Consider the following 24,473-nt stretch of genomic DNA (forward strand, 5'->3'; position numbering starts at 1 on the left):
TCATATCTTAAATGCTGGTTACAACTAAGCAAGGTGAGTGCAAGAAAGAAGGGGCAAACAAGGATTTTTCAAGTGTGACTGACAGAAGGAAGAAGTCGCATTCATCCAGACTCCAGACCCCTCTAAAACATCTTGCTAACAGACTCTAAAGCCAGCCAGCTCAGAACATATGGCAGTATTTTCAAAAGCACAGAGCGCATTCCAATAAGAGCCAAACACAGCCAACACCTTCCTTCTCAGAAACATCTTTTATGACAGACAGCAGCACTCAACACTCCAAGATCCAGACCCAACCAAGTGTATCCCTCCCTCTTTTAGATAAGCATCTGCAAAGTACTGCTTATTCCTTTAGCAACAGGACTAATATTTTGTTTGCCCTACATATAATAAACCTAGTCAATGGCTTTGGGTAACTTTGTCTACATTATTGCATATACCCTTTTATTCTTCTTTCTCCCCGCTAAAAATGCAACTACTAAAACAACCTTCCTTTGCTGCCATTCATATCAGTCGGCTTCCCTATCTAAAATTTGGCCTTCCTTAACCTTTGAGTCACCTCTCTGACCTTGTACTCTCAGATTATGAGCATGGACAAGTCTCATGCCATCATCATTTCCCCCAACATTCTGCTTAAATCTTCTTGATATTTATGCTCCCTGTCATTCATCTTCAGACCTCCTTTCGTACTGCTTTTAGCACTGATCAACTGTCTTGGCCAATCCAAACCTGCCTTAAAATCCACTTAGTCACTCCATCAACTTCTGACAGTCAAAGCAGTTAAACAAATCAAACAATACATGAAACAAAAAATGTACAGGGTCCCTTTCTGCAGAAAACAATTCACGTGGTATCTTAGAATAGTACTTCAGGACTGATCAGCACTGGAAATACAAAATTATTATCTTGCAAAAGGGAATACCTTGCCAACAAGCCTCCTCCGACCTTTTCGGAGACAACGGGCAGCAGCTCCTGGAAGGCGATTCAGGCGAGCATGAAATCCTGAAAACCAAACCCAGAAAAACTGAGCAATGAATACAGAAGATTATTCCTGACAAAACCACCAGGAAAAACAGTTAGTTCAGTGGTCAAATCAGATCCTCTGTCTCTTGTTTCTCAATCTGCAAGAGGGAGACATGCCAATTTATTGACAAATCAAATAAAGCCCCTATTGAAAAAAAAGAAGACTCAAGAATGTGGGCAGCTGGTATGAATATTTTAGTGTCCTCCCCAGTAGTGCAGCTATTTTTAATTGGATCGCAAAAAAACCCAGATCACTAATATCAGTTTAAATTGCAGCACCTATGAACAGAATCTACTCTTGCCATCACATCAAAAGTTCTCAAACACATGGCATTCCTTATGGACCTCACCTCTCTGAGCTGGCCGTGAGGGCAAAAGGAACGTGGAATCTGAGAGCTTGTCCAGGCCTGAGTCAATCCGCTCCACTTCAGATCGGTGGTCAGCTCCCCACTTGGGAAGAAGGTTGGGGACAGTGAATCCTGGAACACATTCTCCTTCATAAAACCAATCACTTTGCTCATCATCTCCTAAAGAAATAGGATGGAATTAGCCACAAGTAACATCAATGTGCCCTGTGACAGTCCCACAAAATACTACAGGTAGGCATTTCTGGATGTGAAACAGCTGAAGTCTCATTAGGAATTCCTTCCTGAAGAGCCTTATATTTGTATTCTCTTCCAATGATCTGCAGTAACTATGGGGCCTCACTAAATGCTTTAAACTATCCAACTCATCAGTCTACAAAATTTCCCTATAGAACAAAGCCCTCTTTATAGACCTGCCTAGGGCAGCTTTAGCACTCCGTTGCAACTGCATCTCATCAACCTTAGTTCAATGTTGTGTGATGTCTTATGCAGAACTCTTTCTCTGAAGTAATTACTGACAGAGGTAGAGGCCAATCATTTGGCACATGTTTTAGGCTGTCACAGGAGAGACTTCACAACAGGAGAAGACCAGGCTCACAGAGTAAGCAAAAGGAGCATACGCACTGACGAGAAAGATCCCTAGTCTCCTAAGACAGCAGCTAAGAGGAAAACACACAGCTATTAGAAATGGTCACTCTGAGTGTAATTACTAACCTTGCTGTGAGTCTTTCTCAATCAAAATTCCTTAGAATCTGTCAGAACTACAGACTCTCTGCAAAGCTACAGCAGCAGCAACAGAAGTCATGACCAAAGTCTCCATAAAGCAGGGTCACTGCAATTAATGCAGTTGCAGTCTAAAACTGAACTGCATCAGACACCATTCATGGTAAATCTGCCTGGCCAGAAATCCTCTGAGAGCAGTAGCCCATAAGCAGCGTAAGAAAAAAGCAGGAAGAGGGCAAAGAACCTGACATACTTAGTTTTTCAGTAGCCCAACTAACAGACAGTCCCATGTAATTGCAAGGTACTTCACCTTGCCGTAAAAAGTAACACATCTGACTTAGGGAGAACTCTTGTTTGCCTACCATTAAGTCTCAACTCAAGCATCGCGACTTACTCTCCTTTCTTCATCAAGTTACATTATTCCTGACTGAAGTCTATTATGCCTACCCACACATCTTGCCAGACAAAAAAAAAAAAAGAATCCAAGAAAAAAAAAAAATCACCCTAGTAAAAATGCTGCACTCTAGCACATAACAGAAGGAGCAACACCCAAAACCAACTCCAATTAGCAACAAGTAGGACAGCCAGAACACTTCATCCCAAAGCTCTGATATTGCTTTTTATTTCTGTGATATGTCAGTAACCTAGCATGCTTGTGACAAATATATTTTAAAATAATATAAATATCCCTACCCACCTTATATTGAATTAAAACTAAGTAATGTTGGATTGTTCTTCTAAGTGATCATAATTTGTGCAAAAATATCCCTGAGGTTTGGGATCTATAAGCATAGTGCACTGTCATAACTCAAATCACTACTTTCACAAGACAAACTTTAACAATCAGATTCATATGCTAATACCACAGTAACTTTCACTGTGAGAGATCCCAATGCATTTAACAACAACAAAAAAATACCCCCAAAAAACCCCACCACTAACGACTTACAATCAAATTATAAACAAGCACTAGGACCATTCTCTGCTCACAGAAGTGCACTGTAGCTGGAATTGCAAAGACAACCTATTTAATTAGCAACGGCACAAATATTACATGACGTAACATCAAAAGAAGAGGGAAAAAAAACTACATTCAATTTAAGTATACTGCTATAATTTCCCATTATTGAGTTTGGAATTGTACTAGAAAACTATTTCTAAGATGATGATCTGTGACCAAAAAAAAAAACGTTTCATGGTCTCTCCATCTGACTGAAGCGGAGAGCTGTTGTTTATTATTTATTTCATGACTAGAAATTGTCTAAAAAAAGGAAAGAGAGTTGTTTCTTATTTAATCTGAAAGTGCAACAACATTTTTTAACCCTTTTTAACATAACTGTAAGTTAAAACATCTTGGCCAGAAAGCTATTATAGTATAAACTGTTTGAACAGACAGAGGCCTAATGACTAGGATGTCAAATCTCTTCTAGTACCCTGACAGGGAAGGCTGTAATTGGATTTTATTAATTTATTTAAATAGTATATTCTACATGCTCTTATGTATTGGGTATCCTACTTCTAGTAGCAGCCGAACATTAATGTCTAAAACAGGGTATAAAACCAGGGCATGTATATAGGGCAAGCATATAGACAAGTATATATACACTATTCAGTCTACATCAATCTTGCCTTGGGTGATGAAATAAAAATTCAACACTTCAGTCACCACCCTGCTTCGTCATCTGATATGCAAGTGCTCACTAATTTCAGCTCCCCCAGAACAGTCATCAGTAAAAAGAAAGGACAAAAGATTTGACTTTCTGTTGCTTTTGAAGGATGGGAAGCTGGAAACAGTTATTTTTTAGCAAAGGTCAAAGCTGATGTTTGTAATCCCTACTCTTAGGGAAAATATTATAGCCACCTAAGATCACAACAGATCAGCCTTACAGCCTAACATATCATCAGAAAACACGTAAGCATATTCGCTATCATTGTATTGCCTCACACACAGATACCTGGGTCAATAACAAGCTAGTGAAAGCAGCATTTCCTACTGAGTTACTGATACTACTTCCTTTAGCACTCATACATTCCCAGAAGAGATCTCATCCAAATCTTAGCTTGTGAAATGTGACAGAAGCAGAATGCACACCAGCAGAAGCTGCGTGGAATTACAGGTCTCTAGGGTCACATTCCACCTGCTCCAAATATAATAGTCCTGAGTGCCTATGTGCCTGCTACAACTCCTTTCACACTTACTTCTGCCATATCTCCCATAAACTGAACACTGTGTTGTCACTGATAAATAGAACCAGATTACACTCCACACTCAAACCTTCTAAGAAACCATTTCTGCAACAGACGTTGAAAAAACTAGGCTCTACTAATGCACACAAGAGCAAGGGAGGAACGCTTATTTAAAGAAATAAAATCTACCACATATTATTGTTGTCGTCTTAGCACAGTTTGTTAGGTGACTTGTCAGTACTGATTTTTTTTCCACATCATCTCTTCCTGCCCATAGAGAAAACAACTAACAGATTCAGGCACTAATGGTATGTAGACAACAATTAAGACACCTATAGAAACAAATCATAAGCTCTGCTCTTTCGTTATGGAGAACTCTAAAACTGCTCTTGCATTTCTGTGCCTTTCCGTAATAATAGCTTCTTATATTCCAAATACTATGGATCTGATTTACAAATTACTTCAGCAGGAAGAGAGTACTCTTATCAAAATTACACCTTTGTAGCCCTCAGCTCATTTCTCAACTTCTAGTCCCTCCCAGCCACTGGCCTCTCTCCCATACTTCCCTCTGTGCCTCTTCAAACATAGATCTTTCTTTGTATCTGTAAAGAAAGTTAAGAGAAATTCCCCAGCAACATATGAGGAAAATCACAGGACAGCTGTTACCTTGGCGGCCCTCATCATTGGTAAACAGGCCAGTATCACTGCTGCTGCATACACTGCTGGTTTCACTGTAACAAAAACAAACAAAAAATCCCATTGATACAATTGCAGCAGATACAAAACAAAAACCACTTTATTACATTTTACTAGCTTCTCTGAGCCCAAAATGCTTTACGTATCTCACAAAAATTGCATTTCAGATACATGGCTGGCTCTCACGGAACATAATTGCTTTATGTTAAAACCTAGCAATGCTGCATCACTTGAAAAAGAGTAAATTCCTGTATCTAGTCTAGTTCTAAGTTATCAAAAAGTAATTAATACAATGGCATTTGCCTCGGGTACTAGAGTTAATAACCTAACTATGACATTGTCTGGAATACTCACTAGGAAATCAAGTGCAGTTAAAAACTCTGTCCTTAGGTCACTTAACAGCTACTGAAAACCCTCTGAAGTTTTCTACTTCAAATTCCTTTTTCTCAAAAATGTTATACAGGTACATAACCCTGCACTTCAGTCTACGGCAACTTTTATTTTATTTGGAGGGAAGAGCAACTGGTACATTCACAACTCTTCAGCTGAATACCTTAGCACAGCATGACTTGCTCCTGCTGAATGCAAACTTGTTACAGCACACTTTGCATTTGCTGAAGCAGTTACAGGAGATTTAATTCTTGAACCAAAGAATTAAACTAGAAATTGATGTGTAGAAAGATGTTAATTGACTGTAAAGCTGGATGAATATTTGTAGCAGAAGTACACGTTGAGGTCAGTCCCAAGCATCTGATGGCTTTAATGCTGATATTAAACCAATCCTCAGACACTTTGGGCAGTACTTCCTCTGATTTAGCTGAGAGATATCAGAACAAGCAGAAACTACTTACTGCCCACCCCTTAGCACTAAGGCCTTAGATGCGAACGTTGGGTATAACTCGGCACTATAATCAATCTCCAGTCAGGGCATGCTGTTAGAAAGCATCTCTGGATCCCTCTTTTTCCAGGGAAATTGGATCATACTAGACACCAGTATCAGCTGGAGACCCTTTGATTCAAAATGCTGAATAATGAGGGACCACAAGATGTGTCACCCCAAAGAATTACAAGCACATAATAAAACCCCATTTTGTGAGCGTATTATTGCTCTTAGAAAATGCACTCTAAAGTGTAGCCAAATCATGCTGGATATCTACAAACTCTGCACCTTCATCATTGTATAAAGGCCATTTAAACTTAAAGGATGAATAGTCTGTACATCATTCCCACATTTCAGTATGTAAGGTAATATCAAATTCCAAATCAATCCATTACAAAGTTTTGCCATCCATTCACCCTCCCACATTATACACCATAGCAATTAAGGCCAAAGACTGAGAACCACGAGTCATTCATTTCATTCCTAGCTCTCCTACCAACTCACTGTATGACCCTGGGCAAATCTCTTAGCGTGTCTGCTTTCCCTTTTGAAAGCCTGGATTAAAAGTCCTCACAAGCAGCAGATGCGAGGATTGAGTGACTGCTTCATAAGGGTTTTAGCATCCTCAGAGGAAAGGTGCCTGAGAAAGGAAAAAGCATTGTCAAGATTCCAGATCATATTAACAGTACTTTAAGCATCCTGTTGTACGGAGATGTCTTTGGTTCCTTATAGATACACATTACTGCCAGAGCTTTACTGGACCAAACTTTCACAGATCTCACCCTCTTCACCACCCCTTTTACACTTCAGGGCTGAACACAAACTAGACTCCTACACAAGCCTTTCTGCAGGTCCAGTAAGCACTGATTAATGACCTCCACTTGCAAAGGAGGCTACTTACCTTAACCATGAAATAATGAATGCTATTGATCCGACAAGCTACTGCTATAGAGTGTTATTGATCACCCAATCTTTGGTTAAAATGGTCCTCATTTAGCAATTTCACTGTTGCAAACACCTGGAGCAAAGCATGCTTATAATTAAATAGTTTGGGGGAGTTAAAGTGAGAGGTGATGGACAGAGATCTCAGGTTTCCCCCATTTATTCTTTTGCCTGAGCTATTGTTTGTGTCAGGAGGGATATTGATTTTCTATAAAAATAAGAAAACAAGAGGCACCGAGGGGCTGCAGAAGGTCAGGCTGGGCTGGAGAAGGAGGGGAAGCTGAACACTCTATCTTTGTCACTTGCCTTCCAAGAGAGGAATTTTTTCTTTACGGAGAGACTGGCCTCCAATTCATTAGCTTAGCCAGGCTCTTGACTGCCACTGCAGGCTGTCATCAAAAGCGTAAAGCAACTGTACTGCACAGTCAAGATGAGCACTGGTTACACTCCCAGGCGAGAATACTGTACTGTTTTTTGCTGGGATAGAGTTAAATTTTCCTCATAGTAGCTCTATGGGTCTATGTTTTGGATCTGTGACCAAAACAGCATTGATAACACACTGATGTTCTAGCTATTACTGAACAGTGCTTAAACAGTGCCAAGGCCATCTCTGTTTCTCACACTGCCCTGCCAGCAAGTAGGCTGGGGATGCACAAGAAGCTGGGAGGGGACCCAGCCCAGACAGCTGACCCCAGCTGACCAGAGGGCTATCCCACACCATATGACATCATGCTCAGCAATAAAAGCTGGGAGAAAGGAGGAGGCGGGGGGGGACATTTGGGATTACAGCATTTGTCTTCCCAAGCAATTGTTACACATGATGGAGCCCTGCTTTCCTGGAAATGGCTAAACATCTGCCTGCCAATGGGAAGTAGTGAATTAATTCCTTATTTTGGTTTGCTTGTATGCACAGCTTTTGCTTTACCTATTATACCAACTTTATGTTTCTCGCTTACTCTTCCAATCTCTCCCCCGTCCCACTGCAGGGGAGTGAGTAGGCAGCTGTGTGGAGCTCAACAAATACATCAGCATCAAGCCAGTGAAGTCACACGGCACTGGTGGGTCAGTATAATCCCCAGTTTGAAAAATCCTGTTAAGAGTTATGGCACTTGAGAGTAGATTAGACAAACTGCCCATCTCTCACTAGTAAGCACATCACTCAGAGTGATTTTTCAGACAGCTCTTGTACTATGGTTTGTTCTGCCCTCAAGCCAAACCCAGACCACTCTGGGAGTACTCAGACCAACAAGAGAAAGAACTTCAGCACTCAATATATAAATTGCCTTTACTTTATTATGGCTGCAGGGAATCTCAAAGCATTAAGGGACAGTCTTAGCAGTTAATTGTCACCTTAGTACAAATATACAAATGGCTACTTAAACTAAGACCACTTGCTTCCTCTGTTGTTTCCACAATCATTTATAGATCAGGCTTTGAGTCAAGTCATTACCCAATTTAGAACCATCATCATTCCCTCATCATGTTCCTGCACATCCTTCCTTCTGTCAATTTGTGTTCATCTCTTGCCACGTTTGGCAAACAATTTCAAAGATTTCATTTCATGCGCACTTTGAATCAGAATACTGCAGCACATCTTCCTCCAGGAAAAGACTAGGTGCAGTCCCACAAGCAAACTATAAAAACTACCTCCTCATTAAGGATCCATATCCAAAGCTTTCTCAGTGAATGGGAGTTTATCTACTGAATACAGTAGGGTTTTGATCTGCCTTAGGATAAGGAGCTTTCTAGAAAGCAGACAAAATGCTAGATATTTTAGCATTTACAGAGATTCATTCCCACATAACAAAGAGAAACAAGCATCAGTGGAGGGGAGGAAAAAGAAGGTAAAAAAAATATTCAACTCTGAATATACAACTTACGTCTGCCTAAAAACACATTAGTTTTGTGACATTCCCCACTGCTAGAGGAGTGAACAGTAGTGGAACCAATTCAGTATTAAAGTGTTTTGTAAATCACCAGATCACCACAGACTGCTTCCAAGTCCCACAAGCCATGTCAGTCACTCTCCCTCCCATCAGCTTGTGATGACAACCACACCATTCGCTCTCCTAGGCATTCAATTTTCTTCTCCCTTCCTCAGGATATGCCCTTGTTACACATCTGTGCTAAGTACTTCCCTTACAGTACCAGAAAAAACAGCTAGAGCACAGTGAGAGTGAGGTAAGCACAGCCAGCTTCACTCTGCTGCTAGCAGCAAAGTGCTATATTTAGAGCAGCAGAGACCAAAGCATGATCCTTCACTGCTGTGAGGGATACTCTGCAGTGAAGAAGGTTGCATGTATTTCTCTCTCCAACTTTGACCCTCTCTAGTGAGTCATATAGCACAGATCACACATGTGGTGTTGGAGAGGTCAAATATTCCAACCCCTGGCTTTCCAAAGAGAATCCCAAGGATTTGGCAGCAGATGGTAAATGTCATGTGATGCAAACGCTTGCACAACAATTAGTTTGAGAGCAAGGAACAACTGAGACAGAACAAAGTCATCTCCCAGCATGGTCCTCAAGTAACAGTCAAAGCTGTTTATTTACTCTTTCAAATGCTGGCGCAAATAAAGGCCGGATGAAAGCCTGCTGGTTTAAGTTCAGGTTTGACATGATGGAACAGACTCTGACTGGTGGAAAAAAAAGCCCTCAAGGAACACTGTCCATCACTGCCACATCAAGTAAGGGTATCTCTCAGTCCATCACCACTGCCATGCAACATTCAGGGGCTACTCAGCACATTCCCTTTCGTGGACTACCAGCAAATAGCTCTCAAAAGATAAAAGTGCTTTTAACAACTAGTAGCAAAAAGGCATCCACTAGCCTCTTGAAAAGGCCCACTTTGCACCTATTTTTTAAGCAAATGATAGCCACTTTTTAAGGAAAAAAAATGACCACTTTTTTGCTACTTCCACCCTGTAAAGGTTACAAACAAACCACACTTATTTAGTAAAAATGCAATAGTGGTCCCCTGGATCAGGACAGTGAGGACATATTACAAACTATGCTCTTCACAGAAAATAGCATTGAGAAGCTTGCACTCCAGCTATTACCCACAAAGCCCTCAATAACCAAGTGCCATCTGTCCACTCTGACAAACCGCAGGAGCTAGACAGCCAGAACACTTAAATGAACCTTAACATATGAACAATTATACTGGGTCAAACAACTATACCTTCCAAATCCACTGTCCTCTGTCTGATAGTGCCTATTACAGTGGATGCTTGAGGAAAGAATATGAGAACATGACAAATACAGACCAACTGTTTCTTCTGTATATTCCTCCAGCTTCTAGCGGTCAGCAGTTTAAGGACTTCCTGATCCAGATCTTCCATGTGGGCTGTAATGCTTAACAGCCCCTGATAAATCTATGCTCCACATCCCTGTTTTAGACACATTTAAATTTTTTACCTCCAAAATGTCCCACAGTAGAGTTCCAAAGCTCGTGTTTCATGAAAAAGAATACTTTTTTTAAAATGTTTCCTCAATGTCTCCTGCTCCTTACACAATGATTATCAGCAAATAAAAAACCCTATTCACTTTCTGAAATCTCCTCCACCTGATTCTCAGCAGTTGTTTCTTTTCTAACCTGAAAAATCTCTTCACACAGAAGCAGTTTTATAACCCCAAACCTTCTATGGAGAGAATAAAAGTCATATGCAAGGGGAAAACTTCCCAAGAGTGACACACAAATTCAGACCATGACATTTACACTTCTCATTTTCATCTCTTGTATGAGATTGTGCCACAAATTCATGAAAGTTCTCCAAAATTGTAGATGAACACATGCCAGACTCCACTGTTTGTACAGGCTTATCCTGTAAGTAATACAAGTTCCCACCAACTTCTTTATCATCTCTCTACATTTTCCCCATAGCTAGCCTTTCAGTACCTTATTCCAGATCCAGAGCAGAGATGCAGAACTGCAAACAATATGTTTTGACTGAGGTTCACATAGTACCTGCACAGAGGACTAGTGGTCATGATGGGAGACCTGATCTGTTCCCTGTTACTACTTATGATAAATTCTGAAAACAAGAGATCAGTTCATATCAATCACGCGACACAAGTGCCAACGGTGGATTTACTCTCCAAAACTCAGGCCACAAGCATGCCACTTTGTAGCTGCAGGGCCACAGATATTTCAGAGGGCTCCTTGTGCAACAGAAGCCAGAAACATATCAGCTTGCCAACTTTTCAAGGAAGCGTTTTGGGTTATCAGTACAGCATTGACAGGAAAGACTTGGAAAAAATCTACAGTTTAGAAGTAGCTGAAATATTTCTCCTCTTCAAAAAGAGAACAGCACTGAATAACTTTGATAAGAACTTCTAAAAGCAAGGCACAGGATTTACAAGCAGCTGCAAGCAAGGTGGCCATCTGACTAGCACAGGGAAGAAACCGAGCTCTCACCATTCTGACATGTTTTCATCTGAGCCCTGTTTCTGTTCATCAGCTTCACACTCCATCCGCTCCTTCCTTCCCCCTTTGCTGAGGAAGGGCCTGTTCTCTCCTGATTCACAAAGGCCATGACTGGATGACGTCCAAGGGGCATTTTCTTTCCAGCGTGAAAGACGCTGTTTCTTGGCTGACTTGAACCTGCAGCCCCTCTCGTAGTTCCACTCTGAGACCCTGAGCTTTTGCTGGAGACTGGCAGCCACCTCTGATGTCACACGTTTGACTTTCCGTCGGCGCCTGAGAGGTCGACAGGGTGCATTCTCTGTAAAGGAGTCTGACTCATGCCACGAGTGTTGCTTGCTCCTTAGGGTGGCACTGAGAGCTGGGTGTCGTTTGACCACTGCCATGTCATCAGAGTCACTGAAATTGGCTGTCAGCACCTCGCGGCAATCCTTGACAGCTTCGTCCAAGCTTGACTCTGAGGCCTCACTGTAGCAGCAGGCATGCTCTGCCTGATGCGTGAAGTCTGAACGTCGTTTACGACCCCGTCTCTTGCGAAGCTGACGCCGCTGCTGCCGTGGGCTTAGGGCCATCTCTTCCCATAGCTCATCCAGCTTGTTTTGTTCTGAAGTCTGCTCTAAGGCTGAGGCCAAGTCATGCACCAGTTCATCCATTGGCAATGCCTACAAAAAATGACAATAAACAATTAGCACCAGACATAAATGCCACTACCAACACATCACTAGACTACAGTATGCTATAGCCTTTGTAACATTAACCAAGTTACACACTTACTTTGGAGTTGCCTGGGAGAACCCAATGCAGGACAACTGCTGCTTCTTGGGCTAACGCTCACTCCTTCCTTTTGCAAGGGTTAAACCCCTCTTCTAACCATGGTAGCAGAGATCTCGCTACTGCAGCAGTTGGGTCAAGTGCTCTGTGTCTGAAAAGGCCTTAAGGTTGCATCTTTTGCACTGAAGCAACATGCTCTATTACACATCTTAAGGGTATGACAGCCTGCAACTAGTTCGCTACCTGGTGTCAGTAAGCCACAGAGAGGGGTTAGCCTGCTCGGCAAACAGATCGAGTCTTCCAAAAAGTAGACAGACAGCAAAGGTGAGAGTAAAACAGACAGTAAAACAGGTAGTTTGCAAGCCAGCATCACTTCAACAGCAAAACAAGGCACGCGGGACCCTGTGCCCCTTACACCGGGGTGTATGAGACCTAGCCCCAGCTCCTACTGCCAAAAAATCCCACCCCTTCCACCTCACGGCTGCCAGTGTGCCAATCCCAAAGTCCTGGCCAAATCCCTCACCTCACAACCTCCTTCTCCCCACCCGCGCCTTGCAGACGTGGGATTTCTCTCCCCACCTCCTACCGGGCTCAGGAACATCCGCGCCCCCATCCCGCTGAATAACCTACAGCCGCAGGCCGCCTGCCCTTAGTCCGAGCGCCCTCAGGGACTCGGCCACACCATCTCCCTCCTCTAAAGAGAAGCCCGGTTCTTCTGCCGGCCCCACCGGGAAGCCCTACCCCCTCCACCCCACCACCCTCCCCCGTCACGGACCCGCCACCCTCCGTCGGGCCTCACCCCGACCCCACTCACCGACCAGCGCCCCGCTCCGCCAGCCCCTCGTCAACGGCGCTTCCGGCCTCCCCGGGCCACTTCCTCCCCGCCCGCCCCGCCTGAGGGGCGGGTCTGGCGGCGGGAGCAGCGGCAGCGGCGGCGGCGGCGAGGGGGGGTGGCCCGGCCGTGAGGCCGCTGCGCCTCCGATTCGGCGGCGCAGCGGCCTCACGGCCGGGCCACCCCCCCCCCCGCCGCCGCCGCCGCCGCCGCCGCCAGACCCGCCCCTCAGGCCGGGCTACGGGTCTGCGAGGGTCTTGGTCGCTTCCCCGTCGATCTACGCTACGGTTGGTGCCGCTGTTGGAGCCATTGCGGATCATTTAACTTGCTAACGGGGCAGCCCTTCCTCTATGCTTACCCATTAGCTGCTTCGTTATGATATATGTTTTTTTAATGGGCAACCAATAAACTCGGTATCCAAGCTCCTCCATTTCTGCTGCTGGCACACTAATTGTGTATATCGGGATGGAAATTAGTTATCTCCTAAATTAAACCTCACGGTGTTACTCCCCTCTCCTTAAGCCTTGCACCTCTTTTCCTATCATCCCTCCCATTTTACACACAACCGGCAGCCGTCAGAGGAAAGCCAGGTGTGACCCTGCCACCGTCCAGTTTTGCTTAGCACTCCCTTTTATTTCTCATCTTTCGTGTTGATTTTTGTTTGTGGTTTTGGGTTTTTTTTTAACCCAGGTGGCTGCATTCATATTCAAGCCCATACTGGTTCATTTTTCAAGTAACACTTAACAAGGCAGCATATCAAAGGCTTTGCAGAAGTCCAGATATATTACGTTCGTGGCATTCTCTTCACTAATTTTGTAAATTGAGTCAGAGAAAGTAATCAGGTTTGTCTGACATGGTTTGTTCTCTATAAATCTATGCTGCTGCTTATTGCTCATAGATCTCTTATCCTTTGTATTTTTACATTTTTTTCCACCTCCATTTATTCCATCATGTCACCAGGAACAGAAGTTACTCTGAAAGGGTGATAATTGCCAAGATCACTGCCTCCTCCCTGCTCCTCCCCCCCCAAAAGACTGGCGCTTGCTTTTCCTCAGTCCTCTGGCACCCTCCCTAGTTTGTCAAGATACTTCAGAAATAACCAAATCCTTGAGTTTGCCATTGATTCCTACACCCCAATAGGACAGTTGTCGTTTCGCTTCACTGAGCTTTCTACATGCCTTTTCTCTTAACTAGTCCTTTATGTCGGTCTGAGCTGTCATGTTAACATTTTCATTACCTCTTAGTTCTCTGACAAATTTCCTTGGAAAAGAAATATTAAGAAAAACAGTCATTTGGTAGATCATTTTTATCCTATTTCCAATAGCTGACTTCATTTAAGTTACTTTCTGTGCACCAATTTGTCTGTAAAATTCTGTCCTTTTGTCTTTTTAACCCTTTCCGTGGCAGTAACTCACCCTACTTGCCTGCAGAATTTTGTTTTCCCTGCCAGTTTCCTATTTCCAATACAGGGGTTTTCTTTTTACTCTCAGATCTGAGAGCCAATCCCTCCTAAAATCTAATCCTGTTTCACCGCTGCAATCCTTTTTCATGCTTGAGGATATAGAACAGCTACAAAATGTCTGGGTTAGAGCGAAACTCCCCTGATGGGAAGGTTATTCTGTAAACATCCACTTCAGAGCTTCTTACCCCTTAATTTCGAGCACTCAGTACTGGCTGCCGTTCCAGGTAGGATAACGAACCAGACAATTGTGTACAAGAAATCCTGCATTCAGATGGCAGCAGATGCCCACTCTAATTTCTCTTGTTTTCCTTCATTTTCCCAACTAGTTCTCTGCTGTTTCTGTTGGTCAGCAAACTGTTTTGCAACTGGTATAAATTGTACTTTACCCATCCAATTTTTTTGCCATTTTCAACACTTCAAACCAAATTTCAGCAGATGTTGGCAGCGTTTGGCCTGAGTAAAGACAACAGACTGGTGTGCGGGGTTGCTTTTCTGGGAGAGAGATAGGGCAAAAGCAAAAGACAGGGCAAAGCAATTGCAAGAGTCCCAGGAGCTAAAAGGGTGCAGCAAAGGAGCGTTGATGAGTACGGGGAAAAATCAGAAAATTGGGAATAGGAGTTGGAGAAATATAACAGCGCAGTTGGGGTAATCTGGTTTTGAGCAGTTTATGGTATTTCTGTCCTATCTTACAAGGTTCACTCTGACATGGGCCAGTGACCATAAATTTTGAGTCCTTCCCTGCATTCAACTTCATCCTGCGTCCCTGGCAAATTACTTACTCTCTGTGCAGTTTGCAGGTTCCCTGCATGGACAGCAGGAACTGGCCCATCTTCTCAGCACTAGTTTTGCTCGTGAAATACTCAAGGGATATAAAATGTTCAGCACTCTTACCCCAACTGGATTGTTATCTGTCACCGGGCTTTGTACGTACAGGTTTCTTCTTCCTGCCCAGAGGCTGTGGTCACCAGTGCTGCACTGTTGCTGGGCCTGGAGGCGGAAGAGGAGAGATGGTAGTGGTGAGGGATGTTTCTGAGGTGAGCAGGAGAGGAATCTTGGCAGGACACTAGCAGCGTGTTGCTGCGGCACCTTTGCCCAGCTCCCTCTCCAGCGGGCAGTGGGAGAGGTACGGCCCGGTTGGATGGGAAGAGTAGAGGGGTCGTTGCTTTACCCCAGCAAATGCTCTGCCTGGTCCCATGGTGCTTCTCAGCAAAACCTTCCAGGGGTTAAAAGGAAAAAGAGAGAGACAGAAAGGGGACAGGAGACAAAGGGAGGAATAAAGTCAAAAAATGTGCCGTGAAGCTTCTTGCAGCAAAACGCGGAGAAAGTCATTTCCAACTTCTTTCATCTCGGAGATGAAGCCACTAAATAAAAGGGCAGCGCAGAACACAAGGGCTTTTAATCTGTCTCATCTCCTTCATAATAACTGCAAATTTTCCCTGGGCTCCTGGGAGTGAGCCTCTTTCCTCTGTCTTTGCCTTATCTCCCCCCTCCATATTTCACAGCCGGCTCGGCTCCCCTCACTCGGCTGCCCCCGGCCTAGTCTCTGAGAGGCCTGTGGGAGCCGCCAGCTCCCAGGGCCTCATTGTTCCCGGCTTGGGAGGAAGCTCGGGGAGGGAATTGAAGGCAAGTCAAAGGGAAACGGCATCATCGCTGCTTCATTAATGGGAACCTTTCAGCAGAAAACATATCAGAGCGAGGTCTTTTCAGAGGCAGTAATTAGCAATTTGGAGCCTTCCCCCCTCAGGAGATGCAGCTGCGATCTAACAAGTGGGAGCAGTGCTCGCCTCCTTTTACACTTCATATTTATTGTTTTTCATTTTCTCCATCTTCCTCCCATTGTCCAGCCTCCTCCTCACTGCCAGATAAGGGCCCTTTATTAATCGCTCCCTTTTAATTCTTCATTAATGATAATAACTTTCTCTGGCGCACGGAGAGGAGTTAATCTTTCCTGGGTATTGAGAAAGGACAGGGCTGAAAGGGAGGGAGTGAAGAAGTGCATGGTGGACAAGGCTATACCGCCACATTCCCTCCCGCCCCACCACCCGGAAGGAGTTTCTGGAGACTTTGGCTGTTGAGCTGCGAGTTGCCCACTACTTGTCTTGTACAAACGCTCCCTCGGGCACCTTCAAAGCCCAGTTTCCCAACTGCCAACACAGCCCAAGTTTAAACAGCACCTGAAAGTGGAAAGAAATGATAAGTGGGAGGCTCTGCAGATGACGAGACCCGCACTGGTGCCTCACCTCAGCAGCTGGTACAGTCTGCCTTGGATTGCTCCCATCTGGAGGTGCCAGTCCACCAGTGTGGACATCTGTGTGAGGTGACTGCCGCTAGGCTGGCTCAGCATGGGCAGCCCAGTGACAAAAGCTGGATGAAGATGGCAGGGAGGGGAGGAGGCTGTCACACAGGCTGTGGCTGTATGCATGGGGCTGCAATCACTGAATACCAGCCCCAAGAACGTGGCTAGGGAGATCAGTGCCGCAATACCCTGCATGCTTACAGAGCTTAGCTTCTCTTCCTAGCGTTTTGTACCACTGGCTTCATGGGAACCCCTGCTAGTAAAGGCCATGGATCTTGCCTTCTAGTGGTAGCCTCGGCTCTTTCTGGGTAGCTGGGCATGCCACTACCAATTAAGAATATTTTACTACTACCAAATATGAGGAAAAAAGGGATGAATGCTACTGTAACCAGGACAGGTGGCTCCACAACCTCACTGAGGATTGTCAGGTTGGCAACAGTGGGAGAAGCTGAGGGAAGGGAACAAATGGCATGAGGAGAACCCAGGAACTTCAATGCAGGAGCTCAAGCTCATCAATCAGCTGCAGAGACAGCTCTGTGGCCTTCTCTCACACAGTGGTCCCGTCCCAGCTTCACGCCCCAGTGTCATTCCATGGGTGTTGCCAGAGAAGCCAACAACAGTCCAAATTAGTGACTGCCATGGCCCTAAAAGCACGAGTCACCACATGCTTACCTGTGACGGAGGTTACCACAACACCATCAGTATCATTGCGTGCTGATCTGAGGCCGTTGTCTGGCAGCGCTGGGAACTGGGGGAGAAACCAAGCTGCTGAGAGAGTCAGGGCAGGAGGGGGGAGAGAGAGAAAAACGCTGAAATTTGGTGTTTTCATTTGCAGCTTCTTTGATGTCATTTGCAGGGCAGATATCCTATCTGCATTCTTTTACAGACCATGGTAGTAGATTTTTTTTTCTCTGTAGTCAATGCTCTTTCTCAGCCCAACACCAGGACTCTTGCCAATGGCTGTGGGGCAGAGAGGGTCAGTTTATTTCCATTTACTGTTCTACAAGCATCAGCTGGTGTTTTCCTAATATGCTCTGGTTCTCAATTGTATGTCTTTGAGGGTGAAGTGAAATTCAGGCCTACATTTATGTTCCTGTGAGTAATCTGCTGGCAGCATCTTTGGTGTTCATTTAATGTGGACTTTGAAGGATTCCTGATAGTCCTAATAATCAGGGATGACCTGTATTTCAGTGTCCTGTGACAGACCTGTGCTTAATTTCCAGTGACCCTAATACACTGTGGGGAGATGTCTAAAAGAACTTTTTAGCTATGAGCTTGAAGTAATACAGAAAGTAGGGCTGGCCTGTCTGTAAATGTTGCATTTTAATCTCCCAGGGGGTCAAGCTAGTCCTGTTAAATATCGGCTGGCTTTTAGGGCTTATTGTTTGCCCACAGCATCTCTGCATGAGGCCAAAAGACTTCACTTGCACACAGCAAAAGGAAGAGGTTTTCACACTGAACAGCAATAAATTAATTTTGTACTTTAAAACATGCATCTTTTCTTTAGACTCACTGAATCAGACATCTGGTCTAACACTGCTCCCCTGCACTGGCAGGCTAGCAGAGTCTATCAAATCACCTCCTCCACCCTTGCTGGCCCACTAGTCATAGAGATGCTCTGACATTCTGGGACTGCTGCCTGCCTTCACATATCTGGCAGAGGATGGACAAAGTCTGCATGGTGGAGAAGTGAGGGGAGCCAGGAGGTTTGTGGAACCTGGTGCATGTGAGGGCCACCCTCCTTCCAGTATTGTGTGCTGAGCACTGAATAGAGATGAAGCTCCTACCTCAGTCAGGATTCACGGGTACTTTGTGGCTGCTAGCAGTCGGCTGAGCAATGACAACATGCGGGGTGCATGGTCAGGACTGCTGTTGATATGGCCAAGTCAAACTCCTGACTGCTGTGGAGAGTACACTGTAAATATAGGTGTGAGGCAACATAAAACAAACATGATTATTATGGTGACAGGTGAGAGACAAGGTGTCACAGATGCAGAGTTCCTTGGGAAAGAAATTTAAAAAATGAAATCAGTTTTACTTGGATTCTTCCATGGAAAGGACATTTAAACATAGCAAGCAGGATGTTAATAATGCTGTAACTTGGAAGCAAGAACTAAACAAAAAGAGAAACTGAGTGCAAGCAAGGCAGGAACTGAAGAACCAGCAAACAAATTACAGGAATCCTCTTAGTCTTGCAACTGAAAGTCTGGTCATGAAGCTACTCATCTCTTATCTAGCACATTTTACTTAATAGTTTTGCTTCATTTGGCAATAGATCAAGGACTTCTGTAGGACTGGAATGGTCTGGGCTCTTACTACAGTGTCTGTCCATGTGCCGTTGCTGGTGTAAGAACAGTGGCCTCTGAGCCTCCCAGAGGGGCACTCAGCAGTCTCACAGCCATCCTCAGGGACCCAACTAAATTCCCTGAGAATGCTTTGATGTTGAGAAAAGATATACATTTGCCATGGCAGTGGAGAGCTGGCAGTGACACCAGTGATGCTGGTGAGGGCTGGAACATCATGGATGTTAATGTCAGGTGGCAGGAACCAAGTGCTAGCTTGCCCTTAGCAAGAACAAGTGCTGTTTCAAAAGCTATAGATAGGCGTCAAAGAAAGCCAGCAGAGCCAAGTGTGGGGTTCACCCACAAGGACTGGTGAAGCCTCGAGGAGGCTGGAATGATGCCTTCTGCAGTTACAATGATTGCAGATTTTGCTTCCTGAAAGTCCTCTATGGAGTCTCTTGCTCCTCTCTTGCTGTCCCTGCATCTTGCGATTATCTGCCTGTTGCAGTGAGATCAACTGGTACACAGGAGAGCAGCAGGTCTTCTATAGGGCTGCAAGGCATGTCACAAGTCTGCATAAAGCAGGGGTTGCCAGAAGGCCTCATTGGATGCATTGTCATTCCTTACTCCAGGGGAAGGTGAAGGTGCTCTACTCGCTGGATGTGTGAACCCGCCTGGGTGTTTTAGCCAGGGGCACACTTGTTGGAGTAGCCCTGCAGCTTGGCTGGCATCCATAGGTTGGGCTGGGCCAGATGGCTTATTTTTAAACATGAAGCTATTATGCGTATGGGATCTATGAATGGGTACCTTTAGAAAGCCACCAAGAGGACAGCATTTTCTGAGTCACGAGTGTTACTGGAACACAGTTGCCACAGCCGGATCCCTGCCCCGGCCTGCACTTAACCTCCTCCTGCCCTCCAGACCAGCCTGCAGCTAGGGCTCTCCTACCTTATCTCTATGTACTTGCTCATTCCTCCTACCACTGCTTGCTTTCTGCACAGCATTTTTGCCTGGTTCTTGCCTCTTGTTGCTCAAGACCCAAGTAGATCTGCTGCAAGTCCCTGCCCCTTGAGCAGATCCTGCTCACTGCCTTACCTGGCTTTTGCGTGTCGGGTGCTATGGCCTTCCACGGCCATTCCCAGCACTGCACCCAGGTACCCCCTCCTCCTACCCTGTGCTGTGGCTAGGGGAGCCTGCGATGCTGACATTGCCAACCCTTTCGGAGGGTTGAGAGCGCTTCATGGTAAGGAAGAAGGCAGCAGCGTGGATCCGTGGGGAGGGGGAGGGGAGCAGCCTGACAATCCCCTTCGAATTATAAACATATCCTCTTTAAATACATTTCTAAGGATAACATTTGTATTACTGCGTCCTGTGGCTGCTGATAGGGCCCTGCTTATCGCTTCGGTCTCTCCTCCTTTCTCTGGGTCCTGCTGGGAAAGGTCCCTATCTGGAGCTGAGCTGGCAATCCTCCGCCAAGCAATTGTTTCAGTCCAGGGGAAAAATTAATTTCTGCCTATCGTTAATTGAGAGAATTGTGTGGAGAGCTGGGAGGGGGGCTGGTGGGGGGAGTGGGGGATGGAGTGGGGAAGAGAGAGATCGTGTTATTAACAGTGTCCCTTTCATAACCAAATACCCTGATTTCCATCAGTGAGATGAGAGGCTCATTACAGCAAGAAGGTGATTAGAGAACTTGGAGGAGCTATCAGGCTAAGCAGGAGAGTGGCAGGGAATTCGGGAGGGACTCCCAGCAGAAGGGCAGCCACACCAACCAACCATCCCCTCTCACCCTCACTGACATCTCCTCCACCCCTCCTCTCCCTGTCAGCCCCAGTGACCCCCTACCCACATCTGAGGAAAAAGCAGTGTAGAGGTTCTAAAGATCAGCAGTTTTAGTGGCTGGAGAGATGCTCTACATGGTGGCAGAGCCTGCACACTCATAACCAAAAGCCCCCTGGAGTTGTTCAGCTCATAAAGGCCCAGCTGACAGCTCATCTTAAACGCCTTTCCCTGATGGCCAAAGAAAAAGATGCACAAAAGTGTTGGCCTCCCTCCCAGCTACATGGGGAGGTCATGCATGGCTATTCAGAGTGTCTCTCATTAGCTGATGCCTCAACAGGTGGCTAAAAACTAGGACCCCTGACTGTCTCACTCACAGAAATGATGTACAAGCAGAAGAAAACTACCCCAGACTGTACTATCATCCAGCTTTTGCACCACTCTTTCCATGAGTGCCTTCTGAGATATTTCCCCTATTTTAGAGATATCACTGCTGTGATACAGCCTGCCAGCCCCCAAGCCATCTCATGTACCATGTTTATGTCTTCATGAATTTGCTGTCCTTCAGCTCACAATCACTTCCCTGACAAATAGCTACAGAATCCCCTTGATTCCTGACATTGCTAGAAATAACTTTCTCCCTCTTCGAGAAGGTAAGCAGCCTTGAAAATTCATCCAGCCCGCATAAACACTAGGGCTTGGGAGTAGGATAAAAAGCTGAACTTGAGTGATGCAATGAAAAAAACCCCCATCACTTCAATTTTCCTTCTTTTTTCACTATAAACCTTTGGCATCCCAGACAAATTTGCAGTGGACAGGAAGTTAATAAAGATTCTACTAAATTAGAGTAATCTAACCAACCCATTACTCCCATATTTAATATTAGTTAATGCTTCAGTTATTAGGATTTTTTTGTTGTTAGTCTATTGCCAATGCTGTACTTAAGACTGTCAAAAATCCTGTTCTGAGATGACAAAGGGGTCTTTGGCAAGGTCCATACTGGAGAGAAAAGCTGCAACAGAGAAGTCAAAGCGTCAGCTGAGCAGCCGCAGATTGAAAAAATTATGGGGACTGAACTCTCCTCTGCCTTTGACAGAAGCCATTCCTCTAGGCTTGGGATGAGAGGCAGGTTGTCTCACTCTTCAGACTGCAGGAAACTCAATCCAGCAGGGCACTCGCAATAAATTGATGCAAACCCAGAAATACTTCTTGTCTAGATTGTGCAGGAGAACAAGAAGGCAGACAGAAGCGCTCACTGTCACACTATGGAGTCTGCATAAAGTAGCACAAACAACCTCTCCTAACTCCCACCCCAGGCAGATATCCTACCTCTTCTTAGCCTAATCCCATCTACCCATGACCATGTGTTGAGCTCTAGTAATCTCCAGCTCCTCTGGGAGATCCAGACAGAAGCAGACCCTCCACACAAGGCAAGGCCTCCCATTTAGCACCAAGTTTCATTGCTGACATGTAGAGGACATGTCCAGGAATATATGGTCTCTTGTAAAGCTAGCTGGAGGGCAGAGTGGTCACCAAGATCCATTCAATCCTTCGCAATTTCTCTTCATTCACTTATCCCCATGGGACAACTACTGACAAAGAGCAAATTGTTAACAGACAGTTAAGAGTAGGCCCAGAGCCAGACTTAGAAATCTTTGAAGCCAGAATGATTTGTGAGAGTCTGTATATTTAGCCTTTCATCTTTAATGAAGTGTCCATTTCTTGCTGATTTCTTGTGCAAATCACGAGTAAAATGGAAATGGAGAATACTTGTCATAAACAGTTTGTGTGTTGCAATTCTGAGTTACTCATGTCATCGTTTTCTAAAGATGCTGAGGGCTTAGCCTTGAATTTCTAGTACCACCAGTCAACTAACGAATGAAGAGGAAGATCCCGTATTAATAGGTAGCTCTGGTCTAATACAATAGATAATAAGGCAAACACAGGCTTCTGCCAGCCCCTCACCTAATCTGACCTCTGGCCAGCGGGGTTCTGGAGATGAAATACAATAGCATGATAGGCAGCCTTACCCAGAGACTAAGCACTCAGCCCTGGGCAGTTGGACACAAATACCCTCTCGCCAAGCCTTAAACAGCTGAGACTCCACAGAGGCTACTGTAAGCTGGTAGCCTCCAGCTTTGGATACCTAGTCTGGGCTATTGTTCTGCACTCACATAGCCCAGGTTGCCTTCAAGTGAGGAAGTCTAGGTCTTGGATATCAAACCAAAAACGATCAGGCATTTGCAAAAGCCTCCACTGCTAGCTACTTGCTTCATCAGACAGTATTCTGCCACCAACTTCGCAAGGCTGCAGCAATAAGGTCTGAAGAAGAGCTTGTATGGTTCATTCTCACCCTCTCTTTCTTTTTCTCTCTGCAGCCCGTCAGGAAGTAGAAAAGGGGAGAAACTGCATGGTCAGCCTCCTGCTAAATCCATCCCAACTGATGGCTCTGAAGTGTCAATTATAATGACTAGACTGGAATGAGACTGGGAGAGGGGACAATTGGAATATGTAAAAGGAACAGAAAGTGGAGGTGTTTGGTGGAAAAAGAGCCAAGTAGTGACAGTGAACCAAGGACAGTGACTGAGGTAACACAAGAAGATGCATGGGAAAGAGAAGAGAGGATTACAGCTTCTGAAACAGTGCTTAAAAAGAGAAAAAGAAAAGACAGAACTTAAATATTACAGTGATATAAGAGCTACACAATTGTTTCATTAAATGGGACAGTGAGAAAACAACATGGAAGTTAATAGGTGGTATACAAAGAGAGAGGAAAAAAAAGGCAAATTAACTGAGGGAAGGTAGGGAAACAAACAAGCCAGTACATGCAGCTTCAATACTGCTGAGGTAAAATGACCGATGTCCCTATTTATTATTATTTTCTCAGCCACCACCCTGTATCTAACTTCCCTTTGCCTCCATGTGTTTGGTCCATCAGCATGGGATTCAAAAGGGACAGTGTGATTATTTTGACCACATGTTTCTGTATTTTCATGCATGACTCTAGATCTTATAATGAGTCAGCTATAAAAAACAGACCATAACTGAACCCCACCAAAGCATGTGGAAATATTTCAGCAAGTAACAAGAAAGCTCCCTCACACACACTGCTGAAACCCTTCCTGGTGCTCACACCACTTGGGCACTGCTGGCTGATGTAGAAGACCAGACAGTGGTTAGGTGGAGCCCTTGGAGAGAATGGGATGAGGGTGAAAGTGCTGAAAATCAGTTCATAGGGCAACTCTGAGATGTTCTGATGATGTCTGGTGTCTCAGGGAGTCCCAGGGCAGGGCAAGCTGGCAGAGACCCTATGCCAGCATAAGGAGCGTACACTTCCCAGCATCTTTCCTCCAGTTCAGCACAGAGAAAGAAGCGAGATTAGCCAAACTCATGGAGTGAAAGAGAGCATGACACCTGTACAAAGAGGAACAGGCAAACAAACAGAGCTGCAAGCAGAGAATATGAGGGAATTTCAGAAGGAAGAGTTTGCAAAACAGAAATATGACTACAAAGAGAGAAGAATAAGGGTGAATTAGAGAGAGATGGAGACATGGGCTGTGTGTGGAGGAAAGAGCATGGGGGGAGAAAGGAGGGGGCAAAGTCCGAGGCACTCAGTGAGTTCAGAACAATCTCCATTCTCTACAGCGCTTTCTGTTTAAAAAAATAAAAAAGGAATGATGGAGAAGGGGAGAGAGTCAGACAAGTTTAATGATGTGTGTTCAAAGCTCAGATTGGAAAAATGACAGAGAAAAGCAGCCTGTTTCGGCTCTAATAAATTGTTCTTTGCTGTAAGAGATGCCTGTCGCAGCATTAATACAGGG

General features: G+C 44.9%; 1 protein-coding gene across 14 annotated transcripts in view; it reads right to left on the reverse strand.

Annotated features, from left to right (window-relative positions):
* GPATCH2L (G-patch domain containing 2 like) overlaps positions 1-12,941 on the reverse strand; it is a 42,185-nt gene extending 29,244 nt beyond the window's left edge. For 9 of the 14 annotated variants that reach the window (XR_011324721.1, XR_011324722.1, XR_011324723.1 and 6 more), the window contains exons 1-5: positions 12,819-12,941; positions 11,228-11,895; positions 4,962-5,026; positions 1,371-1,547; positions 920-999 (exon numbers count right to left, since the gene is read on the reverse strand). Coding sequence is in view for 11 of the 14 variants with exons in the window: in XM_069783815.1 (XP_069639916.1) it covers positions 920-999; positions 1,371-1,547; positions 4,962-5,026; positions 11,228-11,886 (981 nt within the window). In the remaining 3 variants the exon portion in view is untranslated. Of the gene's footprint in view, positions 1-919; positions 1,000-1,370; positions 1,548-4,961; positions 5,027-11,227; positions 11,896-12,007; positions 12,433-12,818 lie in introns of those variants that run through there. The other 5 variants (XM_069783818.1, XM_069783817.1, XM_069783819.1 and 2 more) reach the window with 5 other exon arrangements.
* Positions 12,942-24,473: the final 11,532 nt, after the last annotated feature.

The sequence above is a fragment of the Haliaeetus albicilla genome, chromosome 5 (genome assembly GCF_947461875.1).
Source record: "Haliaeetus albicilla chromosome 5, bHalAlb1.1, whole genome shotgun sequence".
NCBI lineage: Eukaryota > Metazoa > Chordata > Aves > Accipitriformes > Accipitridae > Haliaeetus > Haliaeetus albicilla.